The 11,780-nt window shown below is 42.5% G+C and overlaps 1 protein-coding gene across 1 annotated transcript in view; it reads left to right on the forward strand.

The window, feature by feature from the left end:
• LOC130111448 (Golgi apparatus protein 1-like) overlaps positions 1 to 5,693 on the forward strand; it is a 48,310-nt gene extending 42,617 nt beyond the window's left edge. Inside the window, exons 21-26 of the mRNA XM_056278643.1 lie at positions 1,171 to 1,313; positions 2,192 to 2,293; positions 2,564 to 2,671; positions 3,674 to 3,794; positions 5,150 to 5,256; positions 5,384 to 5,693. Of these exons, the coding sequence (XP_056134618.1) occupies positions 1,171 to 1,313; positions 2,192 to 2,293; positions 2,564 to 2,671; positions 3,674 to 3,794; positions 5,150 to 5,256; positions 5,384 to 5,551 (749 nt within the window). The 3' untranslated portion in view covers positions 5,552 to 5,693. The remainder of the gene's footprint in view (positions 1 to 1,170; positions 1,314 to 2,191; positions 2,294 to 2,563; positions 2,672 to 3,673; positions 3,795 to 5,149; positions 5,257 to 5,383) is intronic.
• Positions 5,694 to 11,780: the final 6,087 nt, after the last annotated feature.

The raw sequence follows: 11,780 nt of genomic DNA on the forward strand, positions 1-11,780 counted from the left end.
TCACACAAGGCAGGATGGATCCATGATTTCACGTTGGTTACGCCAAAATTATGACCCTAGCATTGGCATGTCACAACAGAAACTGAGATTCAGCAGATCAAGTTGTGTATTTCTTCTCTTTAACCATCCAGTTTTGGTGCTCCTGTGCCTACTGTAGCCATGTTTTCTTGTTCTTCCTGTTGCGAGCAAAACCCAGTGTGGTCCTGCGCTGCTGTTCTGATCTGTTTAAGGTTCAAAAAGTTGTGCATTCAGATATGCCCCTCTGCACACCATTGTTTTAATGAGCTGTTATTTGCATTCTTGTGGCCTTCCTGTTAGTTTGAACGAGTCTTGCTTTTCTCCTCCGACTTTTCTCATTAACAAGATTTGTTCGCCCACAGAACTGCAGCTGACTGGAAGCTAATTGTTTTTCTCAACATTCTCAGTGAACTCAAGACATGATAATGTACAACAATCCTGGGAGAGCAGCTGTTTCGAAGATGCTGAAAACACCACATCCGGCATGTCTGGCACCAATGATCATAAAGTCGTGTAGTTCACGCATCTGACATGAACCTCTCCACCCGGTCTGCATGCGTTTTACTGTATATCGAGTTGCAGTCTAAGTGATTCCCGTCTGGAGGTGCAGGCTGTTTGTGTTATATAGCAGGTTTACCCAATTAATTTGTCACCGAGTGTAGCTGTACACACAAAGATAATATAAGAACACACATACACAGAGAGGGGGGCATACACACAAGCACTGAAAAACCGAATGGATAACAGAGATGAGTGCAGGATAACGTGATACAGCTCTCCAGGGGGACCTCCAAATGCCAGGATCACCAGAACTCCTGAACTTGACCCATCTCCCGCTGACCATAATATCCATCTCATTTCACTGAATGGCCTCTATATTCTGCTGTCTCTTCTTCTGCTTTTATATGCCTCTTCCTCCCCATCCTCCTTCCTCGCCTCTCGTCTCCTTTTTCTCTGCTTTCCTTTTCTTTCATTTAATTTTCTTCTCACTTGTCTTCTCTACACATCTATATTCCTCTCCTTTCACCCCCACCCTTTTATTTTCCTCCCTGTTGGATTTTCCCTGCTTCTCGTCATGTCCACTTTCCATCTCCTCTTCTTATCTTGACTGTCTTTTCCCTATTATCTCACCCTCTCACTCCTCACCTTTAGACTACAGGCTGAACCCAGTTCTGAGGAAGGCTTGCAGGGCCGACATTCCCAAGTTCTGCCAAGCCATCCTGAACAAGGCCAGTGATGACAGTGAGCTGGAGGGCCAAGTGATAGCCTGCCTCAAACTCAAATATGCTGACCAGGTAAGTTCGTCAGACCGACTGGGGACCTGTGGACTTTAACCAGGGGTTGGGGACCCAAAGCGGGTTCAGGGTAAACACACAAACCCATCAGAATTATTGGGGTCATCAAACAAGTACCTCCCATCAAACCCATATTGAACAGGTCTGCACCACCTTCATAATTGAAGAGGGTATCTTCCCAAACCTTGGTCAGTTTCTTTGCTAACTCTTAATTGTTTATTGAGGAACTAAACTATCGATATAGTTGCTGTGGAAATACAATTTGGCTGGATCACACAGGCAAGAGAACACTTGCCAAAGCAAAAAGGAAAAGAAAAACCACATAGGTTTCAGCCATCAGTGTGCACAGGCTTGCTTGCTGGACTAGTTAAATTTTTCGCTTATCAGTTCCTGGTGCACAACTGTCTGCAGTTGGTGTTCCATTGTGACATAATTGGTTGTGTTGCCTTGTGGGGAAATTTGCTTTTCAACAAAGGTTCGTTTCTTTTGTTGACATTTCCACACTACCACCTCATGTTAAATGTATAGTACAAAACTGTAGCAAGCTCATTTTGTAAACAGAGGACCAAGTGATTCATTTTTTTTTCACTTTTTAATTATCTAACAGTGGTATGAATGTCATACAAAGAGAAAAGGTAGAGCGTTTTACTGTGATTATGCCTTTTACTTAATGCGTTGCTCTCCTTTGTTTAGTATCATTTTATCGTGTTTAGGTTGAATAATTTACTGTGCTTTGTCTGTGATGTCAGTTTGATGCCATTTTGCTTTTGTACATTGTTGTATGTTGCATTCATAAACAATACACTCAGTCTCACTGGGAAAAGCTGGTTAAGTAAGTGTCTGGTGTCATCACTTTAACGAGGTGTGTGTTTGTCCAGAGGCTGTCTCCAGACTGTGAGGACCAAATTAGAGTAATACTGCAGGAGTCGGCTCTGGACTACAGACTGGACCCGCAGCTACAAATACACTGCACAGAGGAGGTAGACCCCAAAACACTCATATTCATAAATACACACACACACACACACACACACACACACACACACACACACACACACACACACATAGATGCAACCAGGCATGTGACAGAGTATGTTTGTCATTCCGCTACATAGTTTCTTCTTTTTTTCCTCTGTCTCTCTCCCTCTCCATATAACTAAATCTTTCCTCCTCCTCTTTTTCGCTTCTCTCTTATCTTTCTCTCCCTCCTTTTTCTCAACCTCTCCCCTTCCCTCTCCTCCCAACTACAGATCTCCAGACTATGTGCAGAAGAGGCAGCAGCTCAAGAACAGACAGGCCAGGTGGAGGAGTGTCTGAAAGTCAATCTGCTTAAGATTAAGCAGGATGCCTGTAAGAAGGTACACAACTACCCTCCACCCAACATGGAGCCGTTACTGTCAGACCCCATTTCACACTCAGCATATTCTTTTTTTCTAATTTGGAATTTTCCCCATTTTTCTTCCCAATTGTATCCGGCCAATTACCCCACTCTTCCAAGCCATCCCGGGCGCTGCTCCACCCCCTCTGCCAATCCGAGGAGGGCTGCAGACTACCACATGCCTCTTCCGATACATGTGGAGTCACCAGCTGCTTCTTTTCACCTGACAGTGAGGAGTTTCACCAGGGGGACGTAGCACGTGGGAGGATCACACTATTCCTCCCAGTCCCCCCCCCCCGCCCAAACAGGTGCCCCGACCAACCACAGAAGGCGCTAGTGCAGCAACCAGGATATATGCCCACGTTCGGCTTCCCACCTGTAGACACGGCCAGTTGTGTCTGTAGGGATACCTGACCAAGCTGGAGGTAACACGGGGATTCGAACCAGGGATCCCCGTGTTGGTAGGCAACAGAACAGAGTGCTACACTACCCAGATGCCCCACACCCAGTATATTCTTGCTGTGCTCCGATCTACCTCCAGAGGTGATCTGTCAGAACTGATCACAAGGCGGGCTGTGCACATTTACACCTTGCTACTTTCCGTAGCGTGCAGAGGCGGTGTTTACTCTCCTCCGCCTAGCTTCTAATGGCCGTCATCATTCTCCACTTTGCATGCAGCTTTTACCTTCAATATTCTTTGCCTAGCAAACAACCTTACCATTTAACATACATTAAAGAAGGGAGTTTCAACGCTCGAAAAATGCCTTAAACTGTTGAGTAAATAACGGTCATAAACAGAAAAGTATAAAAACTTCCGAAACCATTCCAACTGTTTGACGTGTCTAACATCTTAAGGTACTTTGTTTGACTCCATCAAGATGGCTCTTCCCTCATCTGACCTGTATGGCTTTGTTGTGTGGATGTTAGATCTTGACACTGTTGACTTTTTTGTATCTCACCTTGTTGGATCTCTTCTGTCCAGGAAGTTCTTAACATGCTGAAGGAGAGTAAGGCGGACATCTTTGTGGACCCAGTTCTCCACACAGCTTGTGCTTTGGACCTGAAACACCACTGTGCTGCCATCACCCCTGGCAGAGGACGACGTTAGTAGCCTCATAATACTAGCTATATTTGTATAGATGTTTTTAAGACCCTAGAAATCAGTTCACATCAGCATAAAAAGGAACAAAAGCACATGCTTAGCAAGTCAGTTATATGTCAAACATTAATAGTGATCTTAAAAAGGGAGTCTCAAGGTGAGACTGAGGGCCACGAAAATGATGGCCCCGTGCCACCAGGCATAGAGCCTTTTCTGGACATGGAGATGGTGAGATTGGCCTCAGCAGACCTGATGGAGCAGTGCCATATAATGACTTTAAGGGTCTCTTTAAGCATATTAAAGAGAATATTGAATGTGATTCTATGTTGAAATGGGTAACCAGGTTGCTGGAAGACAGGGGTGTTGTGATTTGGTGAGTGTTTTGAGCCAAAAAGTACCCCTTTTTTGGGGGGGGACTTTCCCCCGTTTTTCTCCCCAGTTGTATCCGGCCAATTACCCCATTCTTCCTAGCTGTCCCGCTCGCTGCTCCACCCCCTCTGCCGATCCGGGGAGGGCTGCAGACTACCACACGTCTCCTCCGATACTTGTGGAGTCGCCAGCTGCTTCTTTTCACCGGACAGAGAGAAGTTTCAGCAGGGGGACGTAGCGCATGGGAGGGTCACGCTGTTCCCCCCAGTTCCCACTCCCCTCTGAACAGGCGCCCTGACTGACCAGAGGAGGCGCTAGTGCAGCAACCAGGATTCGAACCGCCAATCCCTGTGTTGGTAGGCAGCGGAATAGATCGCTACACTACCCGGACGCCTTAAAAAGTACCTCTTCTTATAAAAACTGGAGACCAGTATCATCATTTGTTTTTATTGCAGCAATCTTTAAGCCCTACACCTCAGGCAAGTCCTTTTAAAAGCTACAAGAAAGTGTGAACTGTGTCGTTTTACTGATGTGTAGCTGCTCCCTTGACGGTGAATGAAAGTCTACCTGGGCACTTTGGTTCTGACCTTGCATTCTTTAGTGTTGGCTGTTTGTGATGGACTGTACATCAGCATGACGTCGTGAATTAGAGAGCAGTGTGGATTATGCCTCTAATTACGGGAGACAGGAATCAAAATTCACTAATACAACCAAATTTCTCTGTTTCTGCCTATGGGTGAGGAGGATAGTAAGTGTTTACTGTAGCGCCCTGATACGCTAACCTCTCATAACTTAAGAAACACACCCAACAATGTGACTTTTTCAAATCAAAAATAAAAGGAGTTATAGTGCTGGAAGAGAGGTTCATGCTGGATACAGAGTCGTAGGTTTGGATCTGAGACGCAGTCATTTGTTGCCATCATTGGGGTTTCTGCCTTATTTCAGTTTCTCTTAACCCTCTCTCTCCATCCATCCATTCTATCTATCTAGAGATGTCATGTCTGATGGAGGCATTACAGGACAAGAGGGTGCGTCTACAGCCAGAGTGTAAGAAAAGACTGCAGGATCGTATCGATATGTGGAGCTATGCTGCCAAGGTAAGCAGTGGCAGAGGAAGATCATTTTTTCCTAAGACGCCGTTCAACCGCGCACACACCCTTATTTTTTTGTCTCATACTTTTGCATATTGTGCATAAGGTGTTATGTATTTTCTCTCTCCTCCAGGTGGCGCCAGCAGAAGGCTTCTCAGACCTGGCAGTGCAGGTGATGACATCACCATCCAAGAACTACATCCTGTTCATGATCGCCCTGAGCGTGTGCGTTCTCTTCCTGATCGGACTGCTGTGTGGCCGCATCACCAAGCGCATGACACGGGAGCTGAAGGACAGGTAGAGAAGAAGACGGACGCTCAGACGCTCCCGTGAAAGACTGGCTCCTCCCTCACCTGCCTCCCCTTAATCTCCCCCTCGAGCAGCCTTCGTTTCTGAGGGGCCCAGTTAATGACCAGCCAATCTGCGCAGTGCCAACGCCCATGTCTGGCCCCACTACACATACACTTTTAAAATCCCCTCAGATCTGCTGCTGCTAACTCCATGAATCAGAATGATACCTGGTATATCGGTTCTGCTGTACAACTACCGTCACCCTTCCACTCTCTCCACTGGACTCTCAAAGTTTAAGGAGGGCATCTCTAAGTTTGGAGCGTGTCTTTTCCTAAACATCGCCGCCGTGTATCTGCCGAACTAATATTTGATGGTAATAAAACCCAGTGCAAACCTGCTTTAACTGAGGACAGTGTTGGGAATTCAAAGGGAGATGGTTTGGCTTTTTTTTTTTTTTTTTAAGTTTCCCGTCTTCCGTAAACATGGTTCATACCTTTTTGATTTGGGGTTTCTCTAATTTTTTGTTTGTTTTTTGTCCTATCCAGTTACACTTACTATAGCCAGCTGTGTTTAATGGGCCCTTGGACATACATGATGAAGGGAATTTTCCCGCTTCTTTAAGCCAACAGGAGTGATTTGCTTCTTAAATCGCTGCATATCAAGTGGTATCAAAGCTTGTCAGGGCATTTTTTGGGTCATGTTCTGAAATGTTCTGTTTGCTTTGATGTGTATGCCTGTCAATTATGGACCCGTCAGTCTGGTCCAGCAAGTGTAGCCCCGCCCTTTCCAGTCCACCTCCACACAAAAGTAGATCACCTACAGGTCCAGTTTGCTAATTTTGGACCACCTGAATCCAAACTACAGCGCTCTGAAATCCTCACTGATAGATGATAAAGATGTGGATCTGCCACTCTGCCAAACTGTGAAGTCAGTCTACATCATCAAGAATGTTGTGTAGACATGGTTTTATACCTTAATATAAATGCTAATCGAATTGTTGCACTTTTTTGATTCTTTTTTTTTCTGTTTTTTCTGTTTTGTCACCGCCTTATTTATTGTTTACTAATGACTGATTCTGAGTTTGGATGAAATCCTCGTTTGTGTATACGTGTTTGTGTGTGCACTTGTGTGAGCACAGTCTTTAGATCTTTTGTTTTGCATCCTGTCCACCTGATTGGATGAGTTAATCCTGTGCTGTGGAAGACACAGTTGAGTACAACTAGAGTCTAGGGCTTGAAGGTCAGCTGGCTCTTGGGGTTAAGGGTTAGGGAGGATTCCAGGGGTTTAAGGACATATAGATGGCTCCTATGAGCTGGAAGCCCAAAGGGGATCAGCCCTCCTTGGATTGTCAATACTCCGCTGGATATTTTCGCCGTGATTAGATAAATCCCACTTCTCTGCTGTCTGAACCTTGACCTGACAGTCACTTTAGCAAATCGGCCCAGAAGTCAACAGAGAAGTCCTTCCAGGCAGACGGCATCAATAGAGGCCTATTAAAGAGAGTGGTTGCTAATGGTCACATGGAAAACACTATCATATTGGAAGATGTGAAAGCTTAAAGGTAGCATAATATTAATCACCTCCTCTTGGATCGTCCCCCTCCTATTTGGTAGAATTTGAACACTCAAAGCATTTAATTTAACTCAGTTTTCTGGTTTTATCAGGAGGGAGGTAGTATTAACCTTAGAAACTTACAGTATGTTTATGTCCGTCATTTAAATAGCTTCTAAGCATTCACTGACAGGTCTCTATTAAAATATATATATACAGATAAAGTTCGTATCAACAACCCACCCCTGCTTTCTCTGGTCAGAAATAGACAAATTGTAGACTTACCAGCACCATGCACTATACCTTAGAGGGGGATGCTCCATGCAGCACATGGAGAATTATGAAATATGCTTGTAAAAAGAAAAAAAATACATATTTTGCTCTTTTTGCAATTTTACAGATATATGAATGACTATAGTTATTTATTTTTGGTGGATTTTAGGCATAAAACATGCCCACTGTAAACTTGCATTTCAATTTGAGGCTAAAATTCCTATGTATAGCAATTATAACAGTTACAAGTGTGCTGGAACCACAGAGCCATGTCTTCATTATCATACCCAAGAGGACTTGGAGCCTGAGTCGACTATAAAAACACTACTACTACTACTACTGCTTTTGGCTGCTCCCGTTAGGGGTCACCACAGTGGATCATCTGTTTCCATCTCTTCCTGTCCTCTGCATCTTCCTCTGTAACACCAGCCAAAAATGCAATATTTCATATTAGTCCTGTGTTTTGGATAGCTGGTCATCTTTGTGGCTACTTTTCTAATGCTCAATGGAGGAAAAAAAAACCCCCATCTTAAACGAACAATGAATGTGTATTACCAAAGCTTGCTTTCCTCTTGATAGAGTTGTTTTTACTGAACGTGGGAATGATGGCGTGACGTAAGCTGGCTCTGCTTTATGTGACATGCTACTCACCTTGGAGACTTGGTACATGTTAAGGAGCATTCATGCGGTTTAAGATGTTGTTTTGGGAACTTGTTGCTTTTTTTTTTTTTCATCCCAGCTTTGAATTTTACATTTTAGTCAGAATGATTTGGCATGAAGACATTTGGCAGAATAAGGTCGAATTTCTAGATCATCATTATTTCAAGTAAAAAAAAAAAAAGTAGCAAGGAGCACTTAGCTGCATGTCAAGAAGAGAGGAGAAGGAGTTGAGGATAAGAGAGGATTTAGGTATTTGCTTTTTGACAGGGTTATTGGTAGGAAATGATCAACAGCATATTTGGTTAAGATAGCACATCCCAGCCACTGTCCTGCAAATGTTAATGCTGAAGGTTTCCTACTGACCAGTGTGTGCAATCTGTCTCATCAGTGCTTCATATTTCATAGAGACTCAAATCGTAGTGGATTTCATACTCGCATCAAGTGCATTCATATCGGGTCACGCAAAGGGGCCTAGTCCAAAAAAGTGCCGTATTTATTGTGGTGGTAAATGACACAGATGCAGAACTCTGCAAAAACTGTCTATCTCAGCAAAGGCCTTAGATGACCAAAACAACTTCTCTAACACCCCAGAACAAGAGTCACTGTAATGTGGACACTTGTTTTGGAAGTGTAGGCAACTACACTTGGTAGATGTGTCTGTTTACAATAAAATTCTTGAAATGCTCGTTGGTGTGGAGAGATCCACTTGCAGCTAGTTGATTCAGTGCAGAGATGGGTGTAGAGTCTGCTAGCTGGGTCTATAGGAGGAGGTGGAGCAAAATTCTTCACTTTGTTAGAGAAATGGGAATCCTCAGAATCTGATTTTGCAGTTGATGGTCAACGTCTCCCAGAAGTTGAGTAGTTTTCTGTGTTTTCTGTGCTGGTTTAAGCCGGCTTAACCTGTCATCTACTGTGCCATTGGTTGATTTCTGTTTTAAGTTGCTGTGTAGCTCCGGTTAAAAAAAAAATTAAAAAAAACTAAAAAAAAATTTTTTTGTTGAGTAGTTCCTTCAGTTGGAGGCAGTGTGTTATGTTAAACCCAGGAGCAGTAGGTGCCTAAATCTGTCTAGAGCCAAACTCTGTGAAGGCAAATCATTTCCATGCGTCCTGTGTTTTTCTTGATTTGTGCTTGTAGTTTCTTTCCAACATGTTCGTGTTTTTCAGGAAGAAACCCGCATCATCATTATTTTGCAATGTTTGGGAAACTCAAATAATTGTAAAGACACAAGTGTTGTGCAGCTTGGGCATATATTGTTGAATGCACAATTCTCCATGTGATTTACTCTTTATACACAGCATCTTTTCATGTGGAAATGAGTTTTGTGTATTTTTGGTGTGCAAAAGAAAAAAATGTTCCATCCACATTTTTTTAAATGTTCAGAAACTGTCATGTGGTTACACAATGGTAAGAACACATTATTATTGGTTTATTTTAGCCATTTTATTTTCATTTACAGATGATGTAAAAGTCTAAATTTGCCAGCAAACGATGGAAATGATTTTCACCATTTGGAGCATTATTTTCCTCTGCTTTAAAGCCCTTAGCAGATCACTAGAAACAGACAGCAGCTTTGAGCTCTTAATGATTTAGTATTTTTCCTCTTTTTTTTTTTGGTCTGCTCAAATAAGACTTCTTTGAATTGGAGTGATTAAACAGCTGATTATGGTGGCAATTTTAACCAATTTTGTAGGTTTCTCTGTGTACAAAGTTTATGGAAGTGCAAAATTTTTGGTTTGGAGATTTACGCCATGTAAAATTGAGATGTAACATTTAACAATGTGAGATTTTTTTTTGCTGTACAGATTCAATTTGTCAATTTAATAAAACTGTCTGCAGATTTTCACATTTTGGGATTCACTTTGAGGGTGGAGGGTTGATTGTCAGTATTTGACATTGCATAAATGGCTGTCTGTCATGACTATGGAGGCCAGTGGGAAAGTTTCAGCTCAGTCATTCCCCAAAGGTTGTACACTAGAAGAGCTTTGGTGGATGATGCAATTTAAGGCCGATTATGAGCAGTTCTCATGATTCAGCCAAAACTCTTTGCAAATGGTCTAAAAATACATGAATGAGGGATGAACCTGAAATTTATTCATATTCCACTTAGTTTGATGTGGTCCCTTTTTCAGCTCAAAATATTTTTTCTAGATGGTGAAATGGCTCCTAGGCTATAGCTGATGACTGCTCTGCCTCCTGCCTCCTGCCAGGTTGTTATGGAAACTGCATGTTCTGATATTGAGTTTAACTGATGCATTTCCCTTTGATTTTTGCCACTGGATGCTTTTTGATTGACGATGCAGAACATATCAGGAAAGCAACTGTATGCAGGTTGGTTAAAAAAAGTGTTTTTGTTTGTTTTGGGTATTGCACAATTTTGTTGTGTTCCCTAGACAATATACACTACCGTTCAAAAGTTTGGGATCACCCAAACAATCTCGTGTTTTCCATGAAAAGTCACACTTATTCACCACCATATGTTGTGAAATGAATAGAAAATAGAGTCAAGACATTGACAAGGTTAGAAATAATGATTTGTATTTGAAATGAGATTTTTTTTACATCAAACTTTGCTTTCGTCAAAGAATCCTCCATTTGCAGCAATTACAGCATTGCAGACCTTTGGCATTCTAGCTGTTAATTTGTTGAGGTAATCTGGAGAAATTGCACCCCACGCTTCCAGAAGCAGCTCCCACAAGTTGGATTGGTTGGATGGGCACTTCTTTGAGCAGATTGAGTCTCTGGAGCATCACATTTGTGGGGTCAATTAAACGCTCAAAATGGCCAGAAAAAGAGAACTTTCATCTGAAACTCGACAGTCTATTCTTGTTCTTAGAAATGAAGGCTATTCCATGCGAGAAATTGCTAAGAAATTGAAGATTTCCTACACCGGTGTGTACTACTCCCTTCAGAGGACAGCACAAACAGGCTCTAACCAGAGTAGAAAAAGAAGTGGGAGGCCGCGTTGCACAACTGAGCAAGAAGATAAGTACATTAGAGTCTCTAGTTTGAGAAACAGACGCCTCACAGGTCCCCAACTGGCATCTTCATTAAATAGTACCTGTTAGAGCCTGTTTGTGCTGTCCTCTGAAGGGAGTAGTACACACCGGTGTAGGAAATCTTCAATTTCTTAGCAATTTCTCGCATGGAATAGCCTTCATTTCTAAGAACAAGAATAGACTGTCGAGTTTCAGATGAAAGTTCTCTTTTTCTGGCCATTTTGAGCGTTTAATTGACCCCACAAATGTGATGCTCCAGAAACTCAATCTGCTCAAAGAAGTGCCCATCCAACCAATCCAACTTGTGGGAGCTGCTTCTGGAAGCGTGGGGTGCAATTTCTCCAGATTACCTCAACAAATTAACAGCTAGAATGCCAAAGGTCTGCAATGCTGTAATTGCTGCAAATGGAGGATTCTTTGACGAAAGCAAAGTTTGATGTAAAAAAAATCTTATTTCAAATACAAATCATTATTTCTAACCTTGTCAATGTCTTGACTCTATTTTCTATTCATTTCACAACATATGGTGGTGAATAAGTGTGACTTTTCATGGAAAACACAAAATTGTTTGGGTGATCCCAAACTTTTGAACGGTAGTGTAGATCAGTCAGAATTATCAAAAAGGAATTCCGCAGAAATGCAAATTGGCCAGTCTCATTTAAATAAAGTTATGTTAAGGCTTTAGATATTGAGTACTTGCATACCAAGTATCTCCCAGTTACACTAGCTACAACAATCAGATAAAAGGTCTTTTGCCA

The sequence above is a fragment of the Lampris incognitus genome, chromosome 4 (assembly GCF_029633865.1).
Source record: "Lampris incognitus isolate fLamInc1 chromosome 4, fLamInc1.hap2, whole genome shotgun sequence".
Lineage (NCBI taxonomy): Eukaryota > Metazoa > Chordata > Actinopteri > Lampriformes > Lampridae > Lampris > Lampris incognitus.